General features: G+C 62.7%; 1 protein-coding gene across 1 annotated transcript in view; it reads left to right on the top strand.

Annotated features, from left to right (window-relative positions):
- AGRN (agrin) overlaps nucleotides 1–20,803 on the top strand; it is a 32,723-nt gene extending 11,920 nt beyond the window's left edge. The window contains exons 3-36 of the mRNA XM_075549584.1: nucleotides 2,496–2,540; nucleotides 6,492–6,707; nucleotides 7,011–7,235; nucleotides 7,317–7,541; nucleotides 7,650–7,856; nucleotides 8,813–9,031; nucleotides 9,119–9,313; nucleotides 9,390–9,590; nucleotides 9,675–9,823; nucleotides 9,898–10,003; nucleotides 10,557–10,673; nucleotides 10,751–10,915; nucleotides 11,086–11,229; nucleotides 11,339–11,463; nucleotides 11,563–11,668; nucleotides 11,757–12,086; nucleotides 12,164–12,298; nucleotides 12,694–12,821; nucleotides 12,916–13,030; nucleotides 13,117–13,236; nucleotides 13,372–13,716; nucleotides 13,865–14,057; nucleotides 14,151–14,366; nucleotides 14,837–15,063; nucleotides 15,149–15,283; nucleotides 15,488–15,587; nucleotides 15,686–15,850; nucleotides 15,925–16,036; nucleotides 16,443–16,559; nucleotides 16,782–16,974; nucleotides 17,060–17,147; nucleotides 18,304–18,528; nucleotides 18,675–18,778; nucleotides 19,014–20,803. Coding sequence (XP_075405699.1) covers nucleotides 2,496–2,540; nucleotides 6,492–6,707; nucleotides 7,011–7,235; nucleotides 7,317–7,541; nucleotides 7,650–7,856; nucleotides 8,813–9,031; nucleotides 9,119–9,313; nucleotides 9,390–9,590; nucleotides 9,675–9,823; nucleotides 9,898–10,003; nucleotides 10,557–10,673; nucleotides 10,751–10,915; nucleotides 11,086–11,229; nucleotides 11,339–11,463; nucleotides 11,563–11,668; nucleotides 11,757–12,086; nucleotides 12,164–12,298; nucleotides 12,694–12,821; nucleotides 12,916–13,030; nucleotides 13,117–13,236; nucleotides 13,372–13,716; nucleotides 13,865–14,057; nucleotides 14,151–14,366; nucleotides 14,837–15,063; nucleotides 15,149–15,283; nucleotides 15,488–15,587; nucleotides 15,686–15,850; nucleotides 15,925–16,036; nucleotides 16,443–16,559; nucleotides 16,782–16,974; nucleotides 17,060–17,147; nucleotides 18,304–18,528; nucleotides 18,675–18,778; nucleotides 19,014–19,171 — 5,651 coding nt within the window. The 3' untranslated portion in view covers nucleotides 19,172–20,803. The remainder of the gene's footprint in view (nucleotides 1–2,495; nucleotides 2,541–6,491; nucleotides 6,708–7,010; nucleotides 7,236–7,316; nucleotides 7,542–7,649; nucleotides 7,857–8,812; nucleotides 9,032–9,118; nucleotides 9,314–9,389; nucleotides 9,591–9,674; nucleotides 9,824–9,897; nucleotides 10,004–10,556; nucleotides 10,674–10,750; nucleotides 10,916–11,085; nucleotides 11,230–11,338; nucleotides 11,464–11,562; nucleotides 11,669–11,756; nucleotides 12,087–12,163; nucleotides 12,299–12,693; nucleotides 12,822–12,915; nucleotides 13,031–13,116; nucleotides 13,237–13,371; nucleotides 13,717–13,864; nucleotides 14,058–14,150; nucleotides 14,367–14,836; nucleotides 15,064–15,148; nucleotides 15,284–15,487; nucleotides 15,588–15,685; nucleotides 15,851–15,924; nucleotides 16,037–16,442; nucleotides 16,560–16,781; nucleotides 16,975–17,059; nucleotides 17,148–18,303; nucleotides 18,529–18,674; nucleotides 18,779–19,013) is intronic.
- The last annotated feature ends 3,783 nt before the right edge of the window (nucleotides 20,804–24,586 follow it).

Here is a 24,586-nt window from a genome sequence, read left to right on the forward strand (position 1 = left end):
AGGCCAGGTTGTGTCCTGGGGACCAGAGGCTGATGCTGCTAAAGACATTGCAGGGGCACAGGGGCAAATGTGCAAGCAAGTCAGGAGTTTTAGGGTGGGGATCAGGGTGTTGTAGCGTGGGTGGTGCGGACTGGGCCTGGGGAAGATCTCAGTCACGCTGGCCTTTCTTCTCAAAGGGGGCCAGGAGTAACTCCGGCCTGGGCAAGGTGAGGGTGGTGTATGGGGTGGCCCCCGCACCCCTCCAGCTAGGCAAGGGGCAAGGCATGAGGCTCCCTGGTGCCCTGCACTGGGGTGGTGGGGACCGCCCAGCTGTGCCATCACGTCGGTGACGTGGGGGGAGGGGTGGGAAGCCTCTGGGGGGCGCTCCAGGCTCACAGGATACCGGGAGACTATTTGCATACGGCTTGTTTGCATGAAGCTCATTTGCATGTCCCTCCAGTGGGAGTTGGGGAGTGTTTAGGGATGTGGCTGTCAGGGGTGAGGTGGGCGATGTGATTTCTGGACTCATTCCACCCCACCCAACCCACCTGTGTGTATGCATCTGCTCACCCCTCCCCCAACAGGGTGGGGCCAGCAGGAGGGCGACCCGGCAAACAACACAGGGTGATGCCAGTGACACAGACAACCCACGGCCCAGAATTAGATATTTAGTGCAGGCCCCAGCCGCCACTCCGGGGTCCTGGAAAGACCCTCCCCGCCAGTATGCGTTACCCCATAAGCAAGGTGAACCCGGGCTTCCTCATGACACGTAGTGGACCAGCGGCCAGTGTCACATTTCTCACCGCAGCAAAGGTTCTACCTGGGCATCTCAGCGGGCACCTCAACCCCTCAACCCCCCAGCCCCTTCCAACGCCGTCCCACCTCTCTTTAAAGCCACAGGCACCCAACAGCTTCGCTTGTCACAGGTAGAGAAACCCAGGTGCCACGGTTCTCTACCACTTAGTAAACACAGGAACGCCGTGCTTACCTCGCCTCCTGCCTGGTCCTGGTCCTGACCGGTCGCCCGCTCCCGGGGCCCCCCGGCGCCTGCACCTCCAGCCTGCACCTCCGCCACCCAGCTCCACCCTCCCGCCCTCCGCGGGCCCCCGGCCCCACCTTCTCAACCCTCGCTCCTGCCCGCGACCCCTCCAGCCTCCTCTCCGCCCCCGCCCCTCCCCCGCCCCTTTGTGCCCCGCCGCCCGGCGCGCCGTCCTCCCTGCTCCTGGAGCGGCGGCTCCCCGCGGACCCCGGGGTCCCGGGAGGCCCCTTCCTTTGTCTCCACCGCCCGCGCCCCCGGCGCCCCTCACTCACCGCGGCTCCCGGCGCGGGCCGAGCGCGCTCTGCCTGGGCGGGAGTCGGCCGCCTCGGCGCGCCGCCGCCTCTTTATTCCTCCTCCCGACGCGCGTCGCTCCTCCCGCCGCTGCCATCGCCGCGCGCGCCGCGCCGCCGGCCGGGCTCGTGGGTGCAGCCCGCGCGCGCGACTCCGGAGGGGCCTCCCCAGTGGGCCGGCCGGCCGGCGGGGCGGGGACGCGAGCTGCCGGGGACCCCCGGGGACTCAGCCGAGGGCCCGAGCAGGAGGAGGGAGAGTGGAGCCACCGCTGGCCCTCGGACCCCGCTGCCTCCCGCTAAGCTTAAATCTGGGATTTCTGCTTCGGCAGAATCTGCTCCTCCCATTACGGAGCTGGAGGCTGGGCAGGATCCTGCGCGGCCGGGCGGGACCGCAGCTGCTGGTCATTCCCCACCCGGGGGCCCCAGCATGGGGGGGCTAGCCCCGCAGAGACCCAAGGGCGCCCCGTGAGGACTCGCCCACCCGCGGGCGCCACCGGCCCGGGGCCACGCGGGCCATGCCTCCGCTGCCGCTGGAACGGGACCCCCGGCAGCGCCACGTCTCCCTGGTGGTCCGCTACTTCATGGTCCCCTGCAACGTCTGTCTGATCCTGCTGGCCACCGCCACCCTGGGCTTCGCCATCCTGCTCTTCCTCAGCAACTGTACGTGGCCCTCGGGGGGCCTCCAAGCCGCGCCCGGGCCCCTGCCATGGAAGGGCAGGCGGGCCTCTGGAATCTTCTGGGCCCAGGACCCCAGCCCCTGGTTTTGTGGGAGCTGGCCCTGTGATGAGAGTAACTTTCTGCAGGAGTTGAGAAAGGGAGGTGCCCACCGAGCTGCACTGGGGCTTGGGGTGGGATGGGGCATGCATGTCACCATACCTGATGGCCTGGCAGGTGAAGGAAAGCAGGGGCCTCCTTGTCAGTGGGGGTCAGGGCCAGGGGCCTTCTCTGCCTCTTCAGTCTCCACCTCAGCAGCTGGGGCTGGGGAAAGGACATTACTAGACTGGGGAACGTGTTGGTGTGTGTGTGCGCTGTAGTGTGGGTGAAGGGGTGGTGGGTGTGGTGTGGAAGGTGGGGGCATGGAGGGTAGGGTGAGGGGGGCCAGTGACATGGAGGGGCTGGGATCTGGCAAGGGAAGGACCCTGGAGGCCATCATCCCTGGCTCTAATGTGGAGATTTCTTTCTTCCAGATAAACCGGGGACCCACTTCACACCAGCTCCCCCACCTCTGGATGGTGAGTCAGGGCTCTGACCCAGTTTGGGGGTGGTCTGTGCTTGGGGGAGGGCGGGGTCAGTTTTGGAGGAGGTAGGGTGTGTCTGGAGCTGGGAAGCGGAGGAGGTATCTCACCGCTGGCCATGCCTGTCCTGTTCACTTTTCTGGGCCTCCCTGGCCTTGTCGTGAAATTAGGACCAAGTCCCTGGAGCCTCAGACTGTGTGCAGATGGGGACAGGACTTGATAGAGACGCAAACGCTGAGGGCGGAGCCCAGAGCCCTCAGCTGGAGGGCTAGTTGTCTGGGAAGGGGACTGGGGCTCCTAGGGAGGGTCTGGGGGGTGGTGTGTAGTGGAGGTCTCTCCCTGGGACTGTGCAGACCTTGGCTGGAGTGGATGGGGGCATGGTGATGAAGGGGGCGGGGCTGGCCTCCCTGGGTTCCCCTGTGTGGGCTGCTGCCATTGAGCTAATGGGGAAAAGAAGGGAGCTGTCGGTGTCACTGCTGGAGGGCCGGGGTGGGGCCAGTGGCTGCTGGGGGCTTAGAAGGGGGTTCTTGTCCTGGGCCGCTCCCCGCCTCTCCACCGGAGTTCCCACGTTTGCCCTCAGGATCTTTCCCCTACCCTGTAGGAAGCCCCAGTAGTGCCCCCTACAGAAGCCCTTGGGGTACCCCTAAGGGCTACCCATGGGCCCTTCAGAGCCCGAGTGGACCTGTGGGGAAAGACCTCTCCCCAAGACTAGAGTCACCTGGTCGGAGGAGGTGGCTGGTGAGCCCTGGGGCCCTGTCTGGGGAGTTTCAGCCCTCACCCCTGCAGGGACCACACCACTTGCGACCATGGCATGAGGCGGGCAAAGAGCATGGGCCTGTCTCTCGGCCCTCTGCTGCCCATGACAAGAGGATGTGCCTCCGTCCAGTCAGGAAGGTTGGGGTGGAGGTGCTCTGGGGTGAGGGCTGCCCCAGCTCTCATCGCCATTGGGCAATAAGCCCGAGACTTCCAGATTCAGGATTGGGCTTGGGAGCAAGGCTGCCCTCCCCTCTCCCAACACCCACTTTCTCCAAAGCTTCCGAGGCTGGTGGCATGTACCCCCTCTCCACAGAGACATATCACCCACCACGCATTCCCCGACTACTACATGCCATGGCGTGGCCACGGAAACCAACTTACCACAGGCTGTGGCTGCGGCAGGGCTGGGCGTCCTGGCCATCCTCCCCAAGCCGGGGGACAGCAGGCAGTTAAATATAGCCCTCGCCAACAGGCCAGCTATAAAAAGCCGCCGCCACCGCCTCCAGCATCGCTCGGGATGCCTTCTGCGCAGGGAAAGCGGGACTGTGGGGGGCTGAGCTCCCAGGGTGGGGGCCATGGCAGGGCCCAGAGGTGACCCCACTGCTCACAGTTGCCCCGTGTTTGTGAGGGCAACAGCGAGTAGTGAGGAGGCGCGCTGGCCAAGGTGACACTGCCATTTGTGGCACCGTGATTGTGTCAGGTGACCTCACTTGTGCCTCGGCAACATGGGCGTAAGGGAGCATGTAATTGTGTGTATATGTGCGTGGGCAAACACGTGTGTAATGGTGCGTGGGGCAATTAAGGTAGACGTGGAGCTCTGTGCCTGTTATATGTGTGCGAGTGCACGTAACATGCATGTACACATGTGAACGTGTTGCATGCACATGCTATCTCATGTGTACTTGTTTCTGTGTGCTCTCCGCACGTGTACCTTTTTCTCTTCTGTCCGGACACTCGAGCCTTGGTGGTCTCCGGCTTTGGCAATGGAGGCAGAGCTGTGAGTGAGCCGTGGGGCAGGGAGCCTTCCTGGAGGGGGTGATTTCTGAGCTGAATCTTGGGACTATTTGGGGTGGGGGCAGCAGTCGGGAGTCGTAGCCCAGGCAGCAGGAGACTATTCCTGTGATCTGGAAAGTGAGGAGCCAGACCTGCCCCTGCCCACCTGACTTGGGGCCAGGGTCCTGGACACTCTGGGCTCTCTTTAACGCTTCACCATGCCCAGGTCAGCAACCAGTTCCCCAGAGTCCCCTCCAGGTCACCTCTGGCCTCCTGCCCCCCAGCACCACCCTCTGCACAGGGGCGAGAGGCCTGGCCAGAGGGGTGGGGGACTACGAGGTTGTATTGACCTAGAGACCATGGTGACCAGGCAGGGGGGTGTCTGGGGGGGCATGGTGACCAGCAGGGAGCTGCAGTCAAATGGAGTGGCCAGTTGGGGACCAGTAAGTGTCTGTTGGATGGGCCTGGGAGGGGCCAGGGGCCTGGGCTGAGAAGACTCCAGAGCAGGAGAGAAGAAGGGTCAGGGTTGATCAGAGCGGAGGCAAAAAGCGGGAACAGCAGCTTTCGCCACTTTTGTGGCTGATTGAGCCCCTGATGTTTCATTCAGGGCACCTTGGGTGCTTTGTACAAATGCGCTCATTTCACCTCACCACAGCCCCATGGGGAGGTCCTACAGAACCCGCTTACAGATGGGGAGCTGAGGCACAGTGGGCAGTAAGAAGCAGGGTACAGAGCTGGGTGGGGCGGGGCGGGGCAGAGGCTGAGAGCCCTCCCCCTCCCTCTGCCAGTAGTCCAGTGTTGCTGCCTTGAGGTTATCAGGGACCACATGTGGGGATCCCAAACAGGCCCCACCCTGGTTAACCCAGCCTGTGCAGGTGGGGGTGGGGATGTTCAGACAGACACAGCCGCCAGCTCAAGGCAGCCTGTTGTCATGGCAACCTCTGGTTCTTGGGTCCCTGTGCAGCCCTCCCTCCCCTGGATAGGGGGTGGGGGCGCCTCTTCCTGCCCTGTTTCCCAAGCTGTCTGGGAGGTGATGGGTGGGTGGGGAGCCCCACCCTTCTCCCCATGACTTATTAATGATAATTACCTTCAATTGAACATTTATGGTATTCAGACAGCTGCAGCTCCTAATGGGCCCACCCCATCAGTCCCATAGGTGGCTGTCCAGCAGGCGCCAGTGCCAGGTAGGGGTCCTGGAGGACCCAGACTGCCCCTGCCCTCTCTAAGGCCTGTGCCCAGGAGGAGCTGATGTTCAGGCCTCTGGGCTTGCCCATCTTTTTTTTTTTTTTTTGGGCTTGCCCATCTTAATGCCTTTGTGTCTGGCTGTTCCTGCTGGTGGCAGAGGGGAGCTCATTTTCTCCTTGAGCTTGCCCCCCCCCACTGGTCCTCCAAACTCACTGAACCCCCTTCTCTGTCGCCAGCTGGGGGTCAGGAACGGCCAGCCAGCAGTGGGTGGGGATCAGGGTTCACCTAAGCCTGCACGGCCAGCTCTTGGTTGGCTGGCTGTTGTCGGCTCTTGTCATCCCACAGTGCTCATGAAGGCCTTGGGCAGTGAAGTGCCCCTCGGAGGCCCAAAGGCCGGCATCCATGGGGCTGAGTGCTCAGTGGAGGCAGCAAGCTAAGGAGTGAGCAGGAAGTAGGCAGCAGGGGTGGTGGTGGCTCAGGGTGGGGAGGAGGCAGCTTTAGGGACTGTGGGGGCCAGTTCAGTGCCTTGGGAGAGGCTATGTTGGAGAGCAGCAGGGGGCGCGGGGTGCAGGGTGGTGGTGGTAGATGAGGATGGCTCTTCCCAGAAGGTATGGGGAAAGAGGGGAAGGAACAGCAGAGGCATGGCCCACCTGGGGCCAGGGCCAGGGCAGGTGCTTCCAGAGTTGGGGGGTGGGGGCATGGGGGGGCCAGGGGCCACCTGGAAAAGCAGGCAAAGGTGGGAAAGGGAGGCGGTGGAGGGGCAGGAGCCATGTGAGTGCGCAGGAGTGTGTACAGATGTTAGTTGGGCAAGCATCATGTTCCGGCAGGTGTACACGTTGGTGAGGCGAGCAGGCATCCTGTGGTGCCAGTAGGGGTGGACGTGAGTGTGTGTATGCAAAGGGCCCGAGAGCTTATGTGCTTGGACTGCGTGCAACGCAGGTGTGTGGATGTGAGGACAGGGCAATGAGACCGGTGTACCGCCCTCCCGGGACCCTCCAACCCCTCTCTCTCCAGCCTGCCGGGGGATGCTGTGTGGTTTTGGTGCCGTGTGCGAGCCGAATGCCGAGGGCCCTGGCCGAGCCGCCTGTGTGTGCAAGAAGGGCGCCTGCCCCAGCGTGGTGGCGCCTGTGTGCGGCTCTGACGCCTCCACCTACAGCAATGAGTGTGAGCTACAGCGGGCCCAGTGCAGCCAGCAGCGCCGCATCCGCCTGCTCAGCCGAGGCGCCTGCGGTGAGGAGGGGCAGGGCCGCGAGGGGAGGTGGGGCCAGGGCTTGGGAACTGTTGTGTAGGAGGCGGGACCTAATGAAGGAGGAGCTGTGACCAGATGGGGAGGCGGGGACCTGTAGGGTTGGGGCCTGGAGTGTAGAGATCCAGGGATCTGGTTTGGGTGGGGTAGTCAGGGGTGTGGCCCGGTGGGGCCCCGCAGAGTTGGGTGGCGCTCTTTGAAAAGATGAGACTTGATTTATTGGGGGGAGTGGTTGGTGTTGGGTCCATGGCTCGTCTGGCTGGACCCCCACCCCTTTCTTCCCACAGGGTCCCGGGACCCTTGTTCCAACGTGACCTGTAGCTTCGGCAGCACCTGCACCCGCTCTGCTGACGGGCACACAGCCGTGTGTCTGTGCCCCACCTCCTGCCCAGGGGCCTCCGCGGGCACAGTCTGTGGTAGTGACGGCGCTGACTACCCCAGCCAGTGCCAGCTGCTGCGCCGGGCCTGCGCCCGCCAGGAGAACCTCTTTAAGAAGTTCGATGGCCCTTGTGGTGAGCATTGCCTTCACCGTGGTGTGTACACGCAGTGTGCGTTCTTGGGAGCCGTGATCTGACACTGCCTGCTGTCCCCAGATCCCTGCCAGGGTACCTCGGATGACCCGAACCGCTTATGCCGTGTGAACCCTCGCACACGGCAGCCCGAGATGCTCCTGCGGCCAGAGAGCTGTCCCCCGAGGCGGGCACCTGTGTGTGGTGATGACGGCGTCACCTATGACAATGACTGCGTGTTGGGCCGCACTGGGGCCGCCCGGGGCGTCCTCCTCCAGAAAGTTCGCTCCGGCCAGTGTCATCCACAAGGTGGGCCCACCTCTGTATGCCCACAGGTGCCCCCGTGTCCCAAGGCTGAGACTTGGCTACTTACCAGTATCCTTGCCAACCTCCTCCCCGTTTTCGTACCTGTTACAGACCAGTGCCTGGAGTCCTGCCGTTTCCATGCCGTGTGCCTGTCCCGGCGGGGCCGCCCCCGCTGCTCATGTGACCGTGTCACCTGTGACGGTGCCTACAAGCCTGTTTGTGCCCAGGATGGGCGCACATTCGACAGCGAGTGCCAACTCCACCACGCCGAGTGCCAGCAGCAGCGTGCCATCCCTGTGAGGCATCGGGGCCCGTGTGGTGAGCACCCACCCAGCCTGTACCCTCTGGGGTTTGCCCATCACCCACCATCTACATCTGCGTCATGCCTTTCCTGGGTTCTGGTTGTGTGGCAGGCCACGGGAGGCCTGGGCAGGGCAAAGCCACCTAGAGAGTTCTCAGGATGCTTGGGGGACGGTGGCACGGGCCCTCCTTCAGGTCCATTGCTGCCCTCAAGTCCTTTTGCCAGTCTGTATGTCTGTCTACCTTGTGCGGCACCTGGAAGGGGTGGGGAATGGACATGCCAGGCCTCGCCCTCGTGGGGAGCCGAGTCAGGTCGGACGTCAAGCGTGTCTTTTGTGGCCAGGGCAGGCAGCCTGCCCCTCTTCCTGTCTTTCTGTGTCCATGTGTCTCCGCCCCGGGGGCCTGCCTCCCCTCTCGGCTCCGCCTCTTGTGTCTTCCAGCCCACCTGCTGGCAGGAGGAGGTGCTGCACCTGCACCCCGGAGCCCGCAGCCCGAGGTCGGCCCCGGCACGGCTGGGGGGAGGGGGTGCTCGCTGCTGCCTGGCCTTGCAGTCCCCAGAGCAAGTTGACAGACACCCCGTCTCCCCACGCAGCCCTGGGTGTGACTCAGGGTGTGGACTCCCCCCAAACCATAAGGGGGATCCCCCTTGGAAAGGGTGTTAGGGGTGAGGCTGGCTAGGCCCCTCCCTGATGCCCTGATGGGCAGTCATAAAACTTCCTGTGTCTGGGGACAGCTGCCCACACCTCACACCCAGGGCTGCTGCCAGTGTCGCTTAGGTCTGTGTCCCTGTCCTTTGTCGTTTGTCATGTGTGCGTGTGCGTGTGTGTCCCTCTCTCTGCTGTGTCCTGTGCATCTGGTCCCCCTCCCTGGCCCACGCTCGTCTGCTGCCGTCCCCTACCTGGGAGGGTCTGCTGCGTGGGGGGCTTTGTCTTCAGGAGGGGCCAGGGGTGGCTAAGTGCCGCATCTGTTCCCAGGCCAGCCCCCATCCCCTTGCCAAGGAATTCAGTGCCCATTTGGGGCAACGTGCGCTGTGAAGAATGGCGAGGCTGCGTGTGAGTGTCCACAGGCGTGCCCAGGCACCTATGACCCTGTATGCGGCAGCGATGGCGTCACGTATGGCAGCGCATGCGAGCTGGCGGCGACAGCCTGTGCCCTCGGCCGGGAGACGCACGTGGCTCGGAAAGGGCCCTGTGGTCAGTGGCCGGCAGGGTGGGGTGGGGGACCAGGCGGGGGATCCGGGAGGGGGCTCCTCACCACGTGGTAACACGCCTCCTCCCCAGACCGCTGTGGGCAGTGCCGCTTCGGGGCCCTGTGCGAGGCCGAGACGGGGCGCTGCGTGTGCCCCTCCGAGTGCGTGGCCTCGGCCCAGCCCGTGTGTGGCTCCGATGGGCACACCTACCCCAGTGAGTGTGAGCTACATGTGGCCGCCTGCACACGTCAGATGAGCCTTCACGTGGCCTCAACCGGACACTGCCGTGAGTGGGGGCCACAGCGGGTGGCAGACCTGCCTCAAGGCCTGTGCGCCCCGCTGACCAGGCTCTCTGCTGACAGACACCTGTGGGGACGCGGTGTGTGCCTTCGGGGCTGTGTGCTCAGCGGGGCAGTGTGTGTGTCCACGGTGCGAGCGCCCCCCACCGGGCCCCGTGTGTGGCAGCGACGACGTCACCTACCCCAGCACGTGCCAACTCCGCCAGGCGTCCTGCCAGCAGCAGAAGCACATCGAGGAGGCCCATGCGGGGCCCTGCGAGCTGAGTAGGCCCCTGGGCTGCTGGGAGGGGAGGCCTGTGCGCCCCAGTCGGGGCCACGTGGTCACTTGCCGCTCCCGCCCACCCACAGCGGAGTGTGGTTCCGGAGGCTCCGGCTCTGGGGAAGACGGCGAGTGTGAGCCCGAGCTGTGCCGGCAGCGTGGTGGCATCTGGGACGAGGACTCAGAGGATGGGCCGTGCGTCTGTGACTTCAGCTGCCAGAGTATCCCGCGGAGCCCGGTGAGGCCCGTCTCCCGGCCCTGGGCAGCCTCTAGCAGGGGCCACATCACCCTCAATGAGTTCCCCACTTCCAGGTCTGTGGCTCTGACGGGGTCACCTACAGCACGGAGTGTGAGCTGAAGAAGGTCAAGTGTGAGTCCCAGCAAGAATTGCACGTGGCCGCTCAGGGAGCCTGCCGAGGTGAGTGGGCCAGGTGCAGGCACGTGCAGGTGCATTTACATAAGTACCTGTGTGTCTTGTGCGTGCAGGGGTGCACACACTGACATGTACACGTGGGAGTGAAGTGCAGCAGGGCACGCCTGTGTGCAAGAAGACTGTATGAGTGACCACGTTGTGCTCCGTGTGCGGGTTACGGTGTGTCCATGGTCACGTCTGCTTTATGCCCAGGATCCTAAGTGTCCGTGGTCCTGTAGGTTCTGTTGACGTGCGATCAGCTCTGTTCTGTTTAGTGGGTCTGTCTTCTCCCTGCAGGTGCACACATACAGGACTGGGTGTTCTGTGTACATGTGGTCACAGGCTCCAAAATAGGTGGTGATCTCTGTGGGGTCCTGTCTATGCTGTGTACACATGGTTCTGTGTGTCCTCTTGTATTTGCTGTGCACAGAGCCCTGTGTGTGCAGGCCTCCCCTCTGACCCTCGTCCCAAGGCCAAGTTTGGGTGGGAACTGGCCTCCAAAGGGCAGAGCGGTTCAACGGGCACCCGGGCCAAAGCTTGAACTCTGTTCCTCCCACAGGCCCTACTGCAGCCCCGCTGCCACCCCTGGCTCCCCCCCACTGCACCCAGACCCCCTATGGCTGCTGCCAGGACAACATCACCGCTGCTCGGGGTGTGGGCCTGGCTGGCTGCCCCAGTGAGTACTGCCCTGGCCTGCTGGCAGCTCGGGGGGAGCGAGTGGGCACACAGCCATGTCCCTGTCTGGCCTCGCAGGCATGTGCCAGTGTAACCCGCACGGCGCCTACGGGGGCGCCTGTGACCCAGCCACCGGCCAGTGCTCCTGCCGCCCCGGCGTTGGGGGCACCAAGTGCGACCGCTGTGAGCCCGGCTTCTGGAACTTCCGTGGCATTGTCACCGATGGCCGGAGTGGCTGCACCCGTAAGGGACCGGGGCCCGCTGTGCACTTCATGTGTCTACCCTCACGGTGTCCTGGGCCGGGGGTGGGGGTCTCCGTCCCACCCCTGGCACTGGCTGAGGGGCCCTGCCAGCAAAGGAGGACCCCCCCACCCTGGAGGCGAGGGTGTCAGACGGCTCTCCCTCCCCCACAGCCTGCAGCTGCGACCCCCTCGGCGCCGTGCGGGACGACTGTGAGCAGATGAGTGGGCTGTGCTCCTGCAAGCCTGGGGTAGCAGGTCCCAAGTGCGGGCAGTGTCCAGACGGCCGGGCGCTGGGCCCCACCGGCTGTGAAGCAGGTGAGGGGGAGGCTAGGTGCTGGCCAGGCTCCCGGTGCTGGGGTGGGTCCTATAGTGTGGGGGCAGGAACTGCTTTAGCCGGCGGGGACTCCTGCATCTGTGCCCCCAGGATCCGAGGCCCCTGTGACCTGTGCGGAGATGCACTGTGAGTTTGGCGCCTCCTGTGTGGAGGAAGCTGGCTCCGCCCACTGTGTATGCCCGACACCCACATGCTCAGAGGCCAGTGCAACCAAGGTAGGCACCAGATGTGGGTGGTGGCTGTGCGTGGGGGTAGGGGGGGCGGGGAAAGCGACAGGCATGGCCCCTGAGCCTCTGTGCCCTGTGCTGTCGCAGGTCTGCGGGTCTGATGGCGTCACCTATGGCGACGAGTGTCAGCTGAGGACCATCGCCTGCCGTCAGGGCCTGGAGATCTTTGTCCAAAGTCTGGGGCCCTGCCAGGGTGAGGCCCCGCGTCCACTGCCCCGTTACCAGCCAGGGCGGCCCGTCTCTGCCCTGACCTGCCTGCACCCTGGCTTTGCTCCTGACAGATTCTGTGCCTCCGAGTGCCCACCCGACACCTGCAGCCACCGCCGGGTCTGCCACTCACAGGGCACTACCGGCTCCCCCCAGTGTCCTCCCCCTGGTCCCTAGCAGCAGCCCGCGCAGCTGGACCACCCCACGACCCTCACTGAAGCCGTGGACTACCGCCAGCATGCCCAGGACCACAGGGCGGCCAGTGCTGACCATACCTCCCACTGCACCGCCCCTGTTGACCAGCCTGGCCACGGGCGCCTTCAGTGAATCAGGCAGCGCTGATGGCGGGAGTGGGGACGAGGACCTAAGTGGAGACCTGGAAGCCAGTGGAGCTGGCTCTGGAGGTGGGTGGGGCCTGGGGCATGGGAGGGTGGGGCCTGCATCAGGCATGGCCAGGCCTCAGCTCACCCCGTCTCCCCAGGACTGGAGCTCCCTGAGGACCACGGTGCTGTGGCCCCGGGACCTATCGAGCGGGCTTCCTGCTATAACTCACCTCTGGGCTGCTGCTCAGATGGTACCACGGCCTTGCTGGACCCAGAGGGCTCCAACTGCCCGGGTGAGTGAGTGGCCGTGGGGCTGGGGAGCTGGGCAAGGCCCTCGACGGGGGTCTGGGCGTGACTGGCCCATGCCTGCAGGTGGTCTTCTGCGTGTGCAGGGTCTCGGCCTTTGCACACTCGTGTGGACGGCTCTAAGCTTCCACACGCTGTAGGGTCACAGACCGTGGCTAACGTGTCTCTCGTCATCAGCCGGCCTGGGGCATCGCCCCGAGGAGTCTGCGTGGTAACTGACGCCAGTCCCCAGCCAGGGGTCCCCACTAACCTCATCGCCATCTGACTAACCTCCGCCCGCCCCTGCCCCCGCGTGTCTTGCTGCGTGCTGCCTGCCGTGCCCGAGGCTGGCTGGGAGGCCAGGCGGGTTCTGGGCAGGGCCTCACTGCCCCCTTCCCCACAGCCACCAGGGCCTTCCAGGGCGTCCTGGAGCTCGAGGGGGTTGAGGGGCAGGAGCTGTTCTACACGCCCGAGATGGCCGATCCCAAGTCGGAGCTCTTCGGGGAGACCGCGCGGAGCATCGAGAGTGCGGTGAGGACACCCGGAGCCAGCCAGGGGGCGGGGAGACAGCTCTCAGTCCCACCCGAGCACCCCCAAGAGCCATGCGCCCACCCCCTGCCCACAGCTGGATGACCTCTTCCGGAACTCGGACGTCAAGAAGGACTTCCGGAGCGTGCGCCTGAGGGACCTGGGGCCGGGCAGCTCGGTCCGCGCCATTGTGGAGGCCCACTTTGACCCCAGTGAGCCCCTGTGCCCTAGGCCCTCTCAGGAGGTGGGGGACCCTGGGCGCGCTCTGTGATGCTCAGCGAGTGCCCTTCTTCCCCAGCCACAGCTTTCAGGGCGTCCGATGTGGGCCGAGCCCTGCTGAGGCAGATCCAGGCCTCGCGGCGCAGGGCCCTGGTGGTGAAGCGTCCAGTGCAGGAGCACGTGCGCTTCATGGACTTCGGTGAGCACTGCTGGGCCCCACCACGTCCACACTGCCTGTCACCTGCCCCTGCCCGGCCTGTTCCACCGCGTCCTACTCTGCCCCTGCCCCTGCCCTGGCCTGCCCCTGACCCTGTGGACACCCCTCTGTCCACAGACTGGGTTCCTGAGATCTTCACTCCGGGAGCCACCACTGCCATGGCCGGAGCCACCACCGCTGCCCGCCTGCCCTCTGCCTCTGTGACCCCCCGGACCCCCTACCCCACTCACACGATCCGGCCGCCCAGCAGAACCACAGCCCTCCCCACCACTCGTCGGCCCCCTACGACTGCCCCGAACCGCATGCCAGGACGCCGGCCACTGCTCCTGGGCACCCTGAAGCCACACCGGCCCTGCGACTCACAGCCCTGCCTTCATGGCGGGACCTGCCAAGACCGGGATGCCAGCCAGACCTTCAGCTGCAGCTGCCCTGCAGGCAGGGGGGGCGCCGTCTGTGAGACGGGTAGGAGTGTGGGTCAGGGACGGACAAACCAGGGGACACGAGCCAGAGGGGAGGTGTTACAGGGGCTGGTGCCAGGTGGGGAGAGTGGGGGACAGGCAGATGGGTTTTTCTGCCCTGCCCTGGACCGACCCTCCCCTCTGTCCTGCAGCATTGCGCCCCATGGTGCCAGCCTTTGGGGGCCACTCCTTCCTGGCCTTCCCCACGCTGCGTGCTTACCACACACTGCGCCTGGCGCTGGAGTTCCGAGCACTGGAACCTCAGGGGCTGCTGGTGTACAATGGCAATGCCCGCGGCAAGGACTTCCTGGCCCTGGCTCTGCTGAGGGGCCATGTGCAGCTCAGGTGGGCAGGACGGGTGGTCTGGGTTGGGGGGGAGCCGCAGGACCGAGGGATGGGCCTGGTACTGTCCTGAGAGCCCTCCCATGCTCCCTGCAGGTTTGACACTGGTTCTGGGCCCGCCGTACTGACCAGCTCAGTGCCCATTGAGCTGGGGCGCTGGCACCGCCTGGAGCTTTCTCGACACTGGCGCCAGGGCACACTCTCTGTGGATGGCGAGACCCCCGTGCTTGGTGAAAGTCCCAGCGGCACTGATGGCCTCAACCTGGACACTGACTTCTTTGTGGGCGGTGTCCCTGAGGACCAGGCCACCGTGTGAGCACCGGTCCCACTCACCCTCACCCTCACCTGGCCAGCCCCAGACATACACCCCCAACCCTGTCTTGTGGGTGACATCCCAGAGACCTGGGCTCCCCTTTGGACAGCAAAGGGGTGGGCTGTTGGAAGTGGAAGAGGTTGTGACCCTGACTGACCTTGGTTCTTGGCCCTCGACCCTGATCCCATCCTGTCTGGGTGGCTTCCTTGAGGACCTGTATCAACACTGAGGAGGGCTGGCCCGGCCCTGGGCTTCCTGTCCTGGCCCTTAGCCCTCAACCCCTGACTCAGGCCCGGGTGTGGGCGTAGCTGCCTTGTGAGCTCCAAGGAGGCTGGGGGTGGAGGGGTGTAAGGGAGCAGCTTTGACCCTGACCCCCTGACCGGGGCTTATTGGGGTGTGCCTGGATTGAAGCTGGCTGCAGGACTGCAGGCACCCGGATTCTGAGCCCTGACCTCTCCCGCGACGGCAGGGTGCTGGATCGGACCTCGGTCGGCGTGGGCCTGCGGGGCTGCGTGCGCCTCCTAGACATCAACAACCAGCAGCTGGAGCTCACGGGCCCGGGGGCCGCCGTCCGCAGCGTCGGCGTGGGCGAGTGTGGAGGAGACCCTTGTGTGCCCAATCCCTGTCATGGGGGTGTCCCGTGCCAGGCCCTGGAGGCTGACATGTTCATCTGCCAGTGCCCGCCCAACCGCTTGGGTAAGCACCGGGTGTGGGTGGGTGGGTGGGGCTGGGAGTCCCGCGCAGGGGCTGGAGCCTCATGGGACCCTGTCTGTCCCCTCAGGCCTGACCTGCGCTGATGAAAAGAGCCCCTGTCTCCCCAACCCCTGCCACGGGGCGGCCCCCTGCCGAGTGCTGCCCGAGGGCGGGGTTAAGTGCGAATGCCCCCTGGGACGTGGGGGTGCCCTCTGCCAGACAGGTGAGGGCCCCGTGGGTGGGTGGGGCCAGGGGTCAGAAGCTGGTGAGAGACGGGGCTAAGGTTCAGTTTCAGGTCCGGGTGAGAATTCTGAGACAGCAGGTTGGCATGAGCTGGTAGCGTGTGTGGGAGTTTGAGGGGCCCAGGGGCGGGCATCAGGGCTTGGAGCCCTGGTGCCCCGTGTGATCCTTACCTGCTGCCCTCTAGTGTCGTCGGCGTGGGATGACGCCCGGCCCTTCCTGGCAGACTTCAATGGCTTCTCCTACCTAGAGCTGAGAGGCCTCCACACCTTTGAGCGGGACCTGGGGTCAGTGGGCCAAGGGGTGGGGAAGGGGACACAGCCAGTGGGTCCAGCCATGGTGGGGGGCGGCAAGACCACCCCTGCTGGACCCTGCGTCATCCCAGGGAGAAGATGGTGCTAGAGGTGGTCTTCCTGGCCCGGGGCCCCAACGGCCTGCTCCTCTACAATGGGCAGAAGACGGACGGCCGCGGGGACTTCGTGTCGCTGGCCCTGCACGGCCGCCACCTGGAGTTCCGATATGATCTGGGCAAGGGAGCGGCAGTCATCAGGTGGGTGGCCGCAGGGACACTCGGGTGGGCAGCAGGCGGGCAGGACCTGCTCATATCTCCCCCCTCCCCAACAGGAGCAAGGAGCCCGTGGCCCTGGGCACCTGGACCCGGGTCTCGCTGGAGCGCAGTGGCCGCAAGGGTGCCCTGCGTGTGGGTGATGGGCCCCGAGTGCTGGGGGAGTCCCCGGTGAGTCCCCACCCCTCCAATTCCAGCCCCTCCTCTCTCGGGCGTGTGCAGCACCGCCCCTCCGGCTCTCACTGGTCTGTTTTCTCTCCCTGTCTGTCCGCTGCCGGGCTGGTCTGTCTGTCGGTCTCTTCTCTCTGCTCCCTGCTCTCTGGCTCTCGCTCTGCAACTCCCACCCCGCTCTCCGGATCTCAGAAATCCCGCAAGGTACCGTCCGCCGTCTCCTCTTCCTCTTCCTCCCTAGATTAGCCCCCGCCCCACTGGGGGCAAGGGCCGCGCTTGCCACTGACTTGCCTCCCTCCCGGGTAGATGACTGGGCACGGCCCCTGGGTGGGCTCACCCAGCCTGCACCCCGGTCCTGGCCAGGGGGGCTGAGCCCCGCAGACTGCTCACCTAGAACCTCCTCCAGGTGCCGCACACGGTCCTCAACCTGAAGGAGTTGCTCTACATTGGGGGAGCCCCTGACTTCAGCAAGCTAGCCCGGGCTGCCGCTGTGTCCGCTGGCTTTGACGGGGCCATCCAAATGGTATCCGGGGGCAGGGCCTGTCCAGGGGAGTGGGGCAGATAGATCTGTCCAGGGGAGGTGGCTTTCCGGTGAGCTTGTCCCAGCAGGGAGCTCTCCAAGTTTGGGGGGCAGGGCTTCTGGAAAGGACCTGGCTGGGGATCTTGTCCACCTGGAATGCTCTTCCTGGGGTTGGGGCCACCTGCAGGGTAAGATGTAACACAGAGCTGTTCCCCATTCCCACAGGTCTCCCTGAAAGGCCACCAGCTGCTGACCAAGGAGAACCTGTTGCGAGTGGTGGATGTCACATCCTTCGATGACCACCCCTGTACCCAGCCTTCAGGCCACCCTTGCCTCAATGGGGCCTCCTGCCTCCCACGGGAGGCCGCCTATGAGTGCCTGTGTCCTGGGGGCTTCTCAGGACCACACTGCGAGAAGGGTGAGTGCCTGGGGGACACGGGAGTAGGGGCCTGGGGACAGGCAGCCCAGCTGAGCCCCCTCATTCATCGCTTGCTGTGTCCCAGGCCTGATTGAGAAGTCAGCGGGGGACCTGGACGCGCTGGCCTTTGACGGGCGGACCTACATCGAGTACCTCAACGCCGTGACGGAGAGGTAGCGAGCCACCCACCCTCTGTGGTCTCCCTGGCCCTTCCTGTGCACAGGCTGGTCTGCCGTCAGGCCCCCCCTAGCCCCACCCCCACAACGGCCCTCACTCTCTCTGTCTCTTTGTTTCCAAGCGATCTAACCAATGAGATCCCAGCGTAAGTAGCTCCCAGCCCCCCCTGCATCTCACACTCACTTTCATCCATCAGCTGTCGCCCCCACGCCCACTGACATCCCATCCCGAGCCCCCATGCCAGATGCTGGAGGATGGGGCCGGGGTTAGACAGACCTCAGGAAGCCCACCAGGCCCAGGCCCCCCTTGACTGAGGGCCAGGGCACCTCATGCTCCCTGCAGCCACTCCCCTTACTGTGGAGACATGTCTGTGTGTGTGTGTGTGTGTGTGTGCCCGCGCTCGCCCGCGTCTGTGTGGGTATCTGTATACACTGTGCGTGCACATCCTGGGTTGTGGGTGTACACGTCTGTGTGTGTGTGTGTGTGTGTGTGCAAGCATCTCTGGGCCTCCCTGGGGCTTGTGTGCCCTCAGCTCCATCCCATGCCACCCCATGCTGAAACTCTTGAGCACAGCGTGCAGCCTGGGCCCTGCCACCTGCTGCGTGTTGCATGTGTGTCTTGTGTCACCATGTGTCGCTATCGGGGCTCTTTGGGGGTGGAGTCAGCGCCCAGTCCTGCGTGTCTCCTGCGGCCGCTTCTTCCTCGTGCTGCCCAGTGTTCCCATTGGGGCATGTGGCAAGGTGGTGGCCAGGACTCTCCCCTGCGCTTTGGCCTGTCTGTCCCCTGCTTACCTGCCTCCCTCTCTTCCCACGTCTAAAGTCCTGAAGTTCTGGATCCTGGGGCCTCTCACAGGTGAGCATGGGGGCCGTGCCCAAGGAACCAGCCTGCCGCCTCTCCACCATCCTCACTCTCGTCCAGCCATCCCGCCTGCTGCCTCACTGCCCCTCCACCAGCTACCACATCTACCCCTGCCCTCTGCTTCTGTGTCTTATCTGTGTCCTGGTCTGTTTCCGTCCCTTCCTGTCCACATCTGTCCATCTGCCCTTCCACATTGCCCTGAGTCACCCACTCCAGCCTGGGGGCCTTGGCAGCCATGGCCCGAGGGGTGGGGATCCATTCCCCCTCCTGAGACACTGTCCTCTCCTCCCCCAGCGAGAAGGCACTGCAGAGCAACCACTTTGAGCTGAGCCTGCGCACCGAGGCCACGCAGGGGCTGGTGCTGTGGAGCGGCAAGACCACGGAGCGGGCAGACTTCCTGGCGCTGGCCATCGTGGATGGGTACCTGCAGATGACCTATGACCTGGGGTCGCAACCTGTGGTTCTCCGCTCTACCGTGCCCGTCAACACCAGCCGCTGGCTGCGGGTGAAGGCGCACAGGTGGGCAGCAGGGTGACGTGAAGACACACAGCAGTGTGGGCTGGGGGTTCTTGTCGGGAAGGGGGCCTGTCCTGCCAGGTGCTGCTTGGGGATGCTCCTCAGGGTCCCTGAGCCAGCTGACGGTCGCCCTCCCTGCCACCTTCCAGGGTACAAAGGGAAGGTTCCCTTCAGGTGGGCAACGAGGCTCCTGTGACCGGTTCCTCCCCGCTGGGCGCCTCACAGCTAGACACTGGCGGAGCACTGTGGCTGGGTGAGTGCTGGGCTGACCGTGGGTTGGGGGGTTTGGGGGACAGACCCTGGCTCCTGGGGGATATTCCTGAGTCCAGAGCTTACTTGGCCCAGTCCGGGACAGCAGAGCTGGGGTGGTGGGGTGGGCCTCCTAGGCCAGGCAGATTCAGACAGATTATTGGAGTCCTTCAGGTCAGCTCTCCTGTCCTGAGGTCCCTGGGCTTCAGTGGGTCACCCTTCCTTTGTATGACTTACAGGAGGCCTGGAAAAGCTCCCCCCGGGTCAGGGGCTCCCCAAGGCCTATAGTACCGGCTTCGTGGGGTGCCTGCGGGACGTGGTGGTGGGCCAGCGCCCGCTGCACCTGTTGGAGGATGCAGTCAGCAAGCCCCGGCTGCGGCCATGCTCCGCCCCCTGAGCCTCTGGGCCGGCCACCCCCAACCTCCACCACCACCGACGCCCACCTGCTGTAATTATTTTCTATTTTTGTAAACTCGTTGCTTTTTGATATGATTTTCTTGCCTGTGTGCTGGCCGGAGGGACTGCTGGCCCGGCCTCCCTCCCGCCAGGCAGCCACGCTGCAGACAAAACGCAGAGCCAGGACTTGGGGGTCAGCAGTGGCGGGGGTGATGGGGGAGCGGGCTCTGCTGGACACCATGGACACAGCCCTCCGCCTTGGTCCCTGAGTCCCTGGTAGTCGAGCCGACTGTCTCTGTGTGTGTTTCATGTTTCTGTTGCGTCTCCTGTGTTGGACCCTGGTCTTCAGGCCCTTTGGCAGGCTGCTGCACATGTCACATCTGCCCTCTGGTGGGGACCTGGGTCCCCAGAGCTGCTGGGTCTCATGTCTTGCCAGGCAGGTGCTGGGGCTCCTGTGTGGCCCTTACCCCCAGCCCCTCAGGGTCCTTCTCTGAGCTGGTCTTCCAGGAGTGCATTGTGGACTGTGGGCTCGCCTTTGCCTGTGCCCAATACTGTGACTTATTTACATTGTTACTGTCAGGGACACACACTGTGCCCCTCAGACACTGCGGCCATCTGTCCAGGGAGGAGAAGCCTCGGCCTTCCACCCCAGGCCACTGAGGCCCCCCAGGAGAGAGCAGGGCCAGGGGTGTCACTGTCCACCTGGACCAACTGCTTCCCCCTTTCTGATGGGCCAAGGGTTCGGGCTCAGATGCTGGCCCCCGACGCTGTTTGATGTTATTTAACTTGGGGAGTAGGTGCTGAGCCAGCCCGGCCTGACCAAGGGCAACTGTGGACACTGTGGAGCCTATGTGAGGGGTGGTGTCCTTGGGGCCCAGACCATGGTGGCTGCGGGAGGCAGTGGCGATCGCAGAGCCAGAACTGCCTTAAACTGCAGCTTTGCGTCCCTCCTGTCTCCCTACCCCGCGTCTGCCCTCCTGGTGGAGGCACTGGGCCGGGGTCCCCTCGGCTGCAGGCTCGGCCCAGAGCTGCCTGGTATCGTGTTATTACCCATGTCGTCAGTCACCGTGAAATAAAGTCTCGCCACTTCACGGGTGTGCTCATGGCTGTCCTCACTGAGCGCCCCCTGGTCCTGCAGGGGCCGAGGAGTCTCCTTTTGGCTATGTAGGTCAAGTGTCATACACCAACTGGGACTCTGCTGGGCTGAGGGTCTGAGGGGGGGCTCCGGGGCCGGGGTCCATGGGCTGGCCCTCTAGGTGGGCTCCTTGACTCTCCTGCAAGCCTGGGGCCTGCCCTCCAGAGGGGTGTGTGTGTGTGTGTGTGTTGTGTTTGTGTGTATGAATATCAGCCCACATCTGTGTCTGTCAGAGCAGTCTGGTGGGGTGGGGACCGAGTGGCTGCTGGGTTGGTGCCCAGAGAGAGACCCCTTGGTGTGCTGGGTTGCCAGAGCCAGTTCTCTGTCCTGCCTCCCCCAAGACAGTTGAGTTGGGAGCCCAGCCGCCACCCAAGCAGATGGGATCCCTAAGGGAGTGGGGTGGGGTGGGCAAGGCTTGAAGCTGAGGTGGGTGGCCCCCAGGCCCGCTTCTGGATGACCTGCCCTCTCCAACTTCTGTTTTTCATTAAAAAAACAAAATGTTCTTCAGTGTGTGTGTTAATGATAGGACATGGAACAAACACAATTTAAGTAAGAAAGCAAAATTCCCCTCATGTTAGCAGCGGGGTAATCTGTGCCCTTCTCAGACTTTCTGGACTTCTCTCATGCCCAGCACCTGAGGTTCCGTTTCTCCTGGCCGGTTGCTGGAAATGCCCCAGGGGTGTGTGTGTGGCAGGGGAAGGGGGTTGTGGCGGAAAAGCGCCAAGCCATGCAGCGCTGTCTGGGGCTGTTCATAATGAATAATGCCCAGGCCTGGATGGAGTGAACTCTGAAGCCTGCATTGCCTTGGAAAGCGGGTGTGGCACCTTTAAAGAAGCCCAGGAGGGGCGGTGACTTGAGGGCGTGGCCTCGGAGTTGGGCGGGGCTTTTCCATCCCCTTGAAGCGAGCTGCCCCTGGAGTTCACACCTCAGAGCTCTCAGAGGCGCCTGCCTGGTAGCACCCCTGCGGCCCGACAAAGATGCTCTTGGGGCACACGACAAAGATGCTTTTGGGGCGCACGGCGAGAGCCTAGGAAGAAGGGCAGCAACGGGCACGATGATGGGCATCTCATTCCCTCCCCGATGGAAGGGACCTGGTGGACCATGTGGGGCTGAGCTGGTGCAGTCCTGGTCCCCTGGTTAATTTGCTTCAGCGGGAAGGGAAGGTGGAAGGTGTCATGGGAATCAGACTCTTCCTGCCCATATCCCCGCTCCCTGCTTGGGCACACACTCATACCCATCAGGGTTTGGGCCCAAGCAGTGTGCCCCTGGCCATCAGTGGGGTGCCGGAAGTCTGAACCAGGAGTCCTGGTCTTCGTGCGGCCCTAGGAAGAGCAGGGCAGGACTAAACAGGGTTTGGTCTTGCAGTGAGTTGGAGGTGGGGACGGTGGTCAAGGAGCTGTACCCTGTCGGCCCTGAGTGCATTTTGAGGGAAAGAAGTGTCCCTGAAGCTTTGACACCTGTCCTCCACCTTAACCCTGCCCAGAGGTAGGCACCTGGACACAGGATGTTGGCTCAGCGGGGCATGAGCCTGGTTTGAATCAAAGCGTTGAGATCCAAGTATGACTTGCTCTAGGAAGCCCTCCCAGCTGCCTCAGAGCGGAGGCTTAATGACCCCCCAGTTATGCCTTCCACCCACCTGCTAGAGAGGGAGCCAGGGCCCCCAGCATGCCTTTACATGTCCAGGGGGAGTGTGGAGGACTCATCCCTCCCAGTTGGCCGGTTATCTGAGCTGGGGGAACTCTCTGAAGCCGGAACCCCAGAGGCTACCCTCAAGAGAGTTCATATCTGTTGGTGGAGACACAGTCAACGAACAAACCCCAAAGTATGCTGGGAAACAGAGGTTCAACAGGAGCCAGGCCACATCTCTGATGTAGTGAAAAACACGAGGAACTGTTCTCTGCACGTTTGTAAGTAAGCACAACTAGGCTGGTGCTTAACTTGCTTCATGGATAACCACTGCCCAGTGGGACCTACTCTCATGGAGCCAATTTCAAATCAAAGGGCCCCTCTCGAGCAGAGGAGGACTGCTCTCTATAGTTTGTGACCTGAATGGTTGTGGACTCAGCCTGGCTTGCCTTTCTCCTGAGGCTCGGCTAGTGGGTTTGAGTAGCCAACCTTTTGGTTAGCAGTCCAACGCTCAACCCACCTGCTCCCCAAACTCCTTGGGAGATTATCAGTGCTACTCAGTACAGAGATGGAGAAGAACGGGGGCTTGGGCTTTTCCTGGGGAGTTTTGCAAAACGTTAAGTCGTTATCTTTCCATGCTGGGCTGAGTTGGAACTATGGGCCTGGAACTCTGAATGAAGCTGCACCAGAATTGTAGGAGGCATAGGATGCTGTTTGCAAGGACCACGAGGCTGGGGGTGTGTGTTAGGCCAGGTTGACTGGAGAAACAAATTCAGAGACACCCATACACAAGGGGATACCCCCCCCCCCCCAGAAACTGCAATTGCGCTGGACGGAGCAGAGCATTTGTAGTACACGTTTTCCCCACTAAGCGAACTTTGAGCAATGGACTCTGAGTTGGTGCACCCAGTGGTGTCGCCTGGGAAGGTTCTCTCTGGTTACAGTGAGTTTTTTTTTTTTTTTTTTTGTGAAAGCCGTTTCACTGAAACTTTGTTTTTTGTGATGACCAATTTAAGAGAACAGCTTGTGGCTGTGAAATTTGTTTCCTGCTCGGGAAAAATGGTGCCGACACTGTTGTGATGTTGAACACAGCTTGCAAGGACGGCACTACGGGAAAAACTCAAGTGTACGAGTGGTTTTCTTGTTTCAAAAGAGGTGAAATGTCGACTAATGGCAAACCTCATTCTAGACATCTGCCCAAACAGATGGAAATGTCTCCTTGTAGTGCATTTGGTGCCCATTCCACCAGGTTAGATTATTAACCAAGCTTTCTGTTGAGCATTTCTATTTAATCTGAAAAGATTGCCTAACAGTGTGCGACAAAAAAGGCCTGGTTTGTGGCAGACGGGGGACTGGTTTTGCCACCACCACAATGCACCTGTTCACACAGCCATCTCAGTGTGCCAGTTTTTGGCAAAAACAGCATGCCTCTCTTTCCCCATGCACCTTACTCACCTGACCTCGCTCCCTGCGACTTCTTTTTGTTTCTGCGAATGAGGAGGGACATGAAAGGACAGCGATTTGACGAAGTAGAAGACGTGAAGAAAAATTGAGGGAGGTGCTGTCAGCCATCCAAACAGATGAGTTTGAAAAATGTTTCCAAGAGTGGGATCACAGATTTGACAAATGCATTAAGTGTCATGGAGAGTATTTTGAAGGTGATAAGATTGTTTTGTTTAAAAAATTAAATACATAGTTTGGAGGGAGGGGGGAAGTTTGGGGTTTTTTGGGGGGTAACCCCTGGTGTGTATAAGAGAGAACTTTATATCAAAGAGCCATTGTATATCAAGAAAATATCCCAGCTCAGCCCAGATCGAGTCCACAAGTCCAATATTAGCCCATATGTCCAATACTACTCCATAAATTCCTCTTCAGACTCATGCATCGTGTGCAATGATGCTGAATGCAGGAAGATCACAGCCCAGTGGGTACCAAGTCTTGTGGATCCAATGGCGGTGGACGCATCTCCAGGGATCTGGCTGCCATCTGCATAGCTCTGCGTGCCTTGTCAACAGGAATGTGAAGCAGAGAGAGTGCTGTCCAGACTCCAGCGAGGAAGAGAGGACGTTCTCAGGATCCTTATGAGAAGGCCACGCCCACAAGGAAGCATCATCAGGCTGGACTCCACCCCTTCACTCTAGTTTTCAAGTTGGCAGGAGGCTCTGTAACTACCACAGTGCGCGTGGTCGATAATGAAGAGTCAGGCTGGAGGAAAGTGGTGTCGCTGGAAGGGGAGAGGTGAGGAGGGGGCTGACAGCCTGGGTCTGCAGACGGCAGAGCAGGGCTGAGAGGTTGAGTAAGGGAGACGTGTGGGAGCAGCTGGCCTGGGAGCCTTGCACGGTCCTGAGAAGGAGCCCATGCTTTCACCCCACAGTGGGCCTCTTCTTGTTCAGACCACGGAGAATCCTCCTTGCTGGGACCTGCCTGCCGTTGAGTCAGCTCCGACTATGTATGACGGAATGCAGTGCCGCTCGATCCCGTCTGGCTTACAGTCGCTCCTAAGCTTGAGTTCATTGTTACAGCCCCTGTGAACGTGGAGCTGGCCACGAGGGGCCATTGCAGGCAGGGACCAGCCCGAGATGTATGCCGGGATGGGGAGAAGGGGCCGCAGGGAGGGTGGGTTCAAGGCCTTGGGCCATGCTTGATCCTCTGGCT

The sequence above is a fragment of the Tenrec ecaudatus genome, chromosome 1 (genome assembly GCF_050624435.1).
Source record: "Tenrec ecaudatus isolate mTenEca1 chromosome 1, mTenEca1.hap1, whole genome shotgun sequence".
In the NCBI taxonomy this organism is placed as follows: Eukaryota; Metazoa; Chordata; class Mammalia; order Afrosoricida; family Tenrecidae; genus Tenrec; species Tenrec ecaudatus.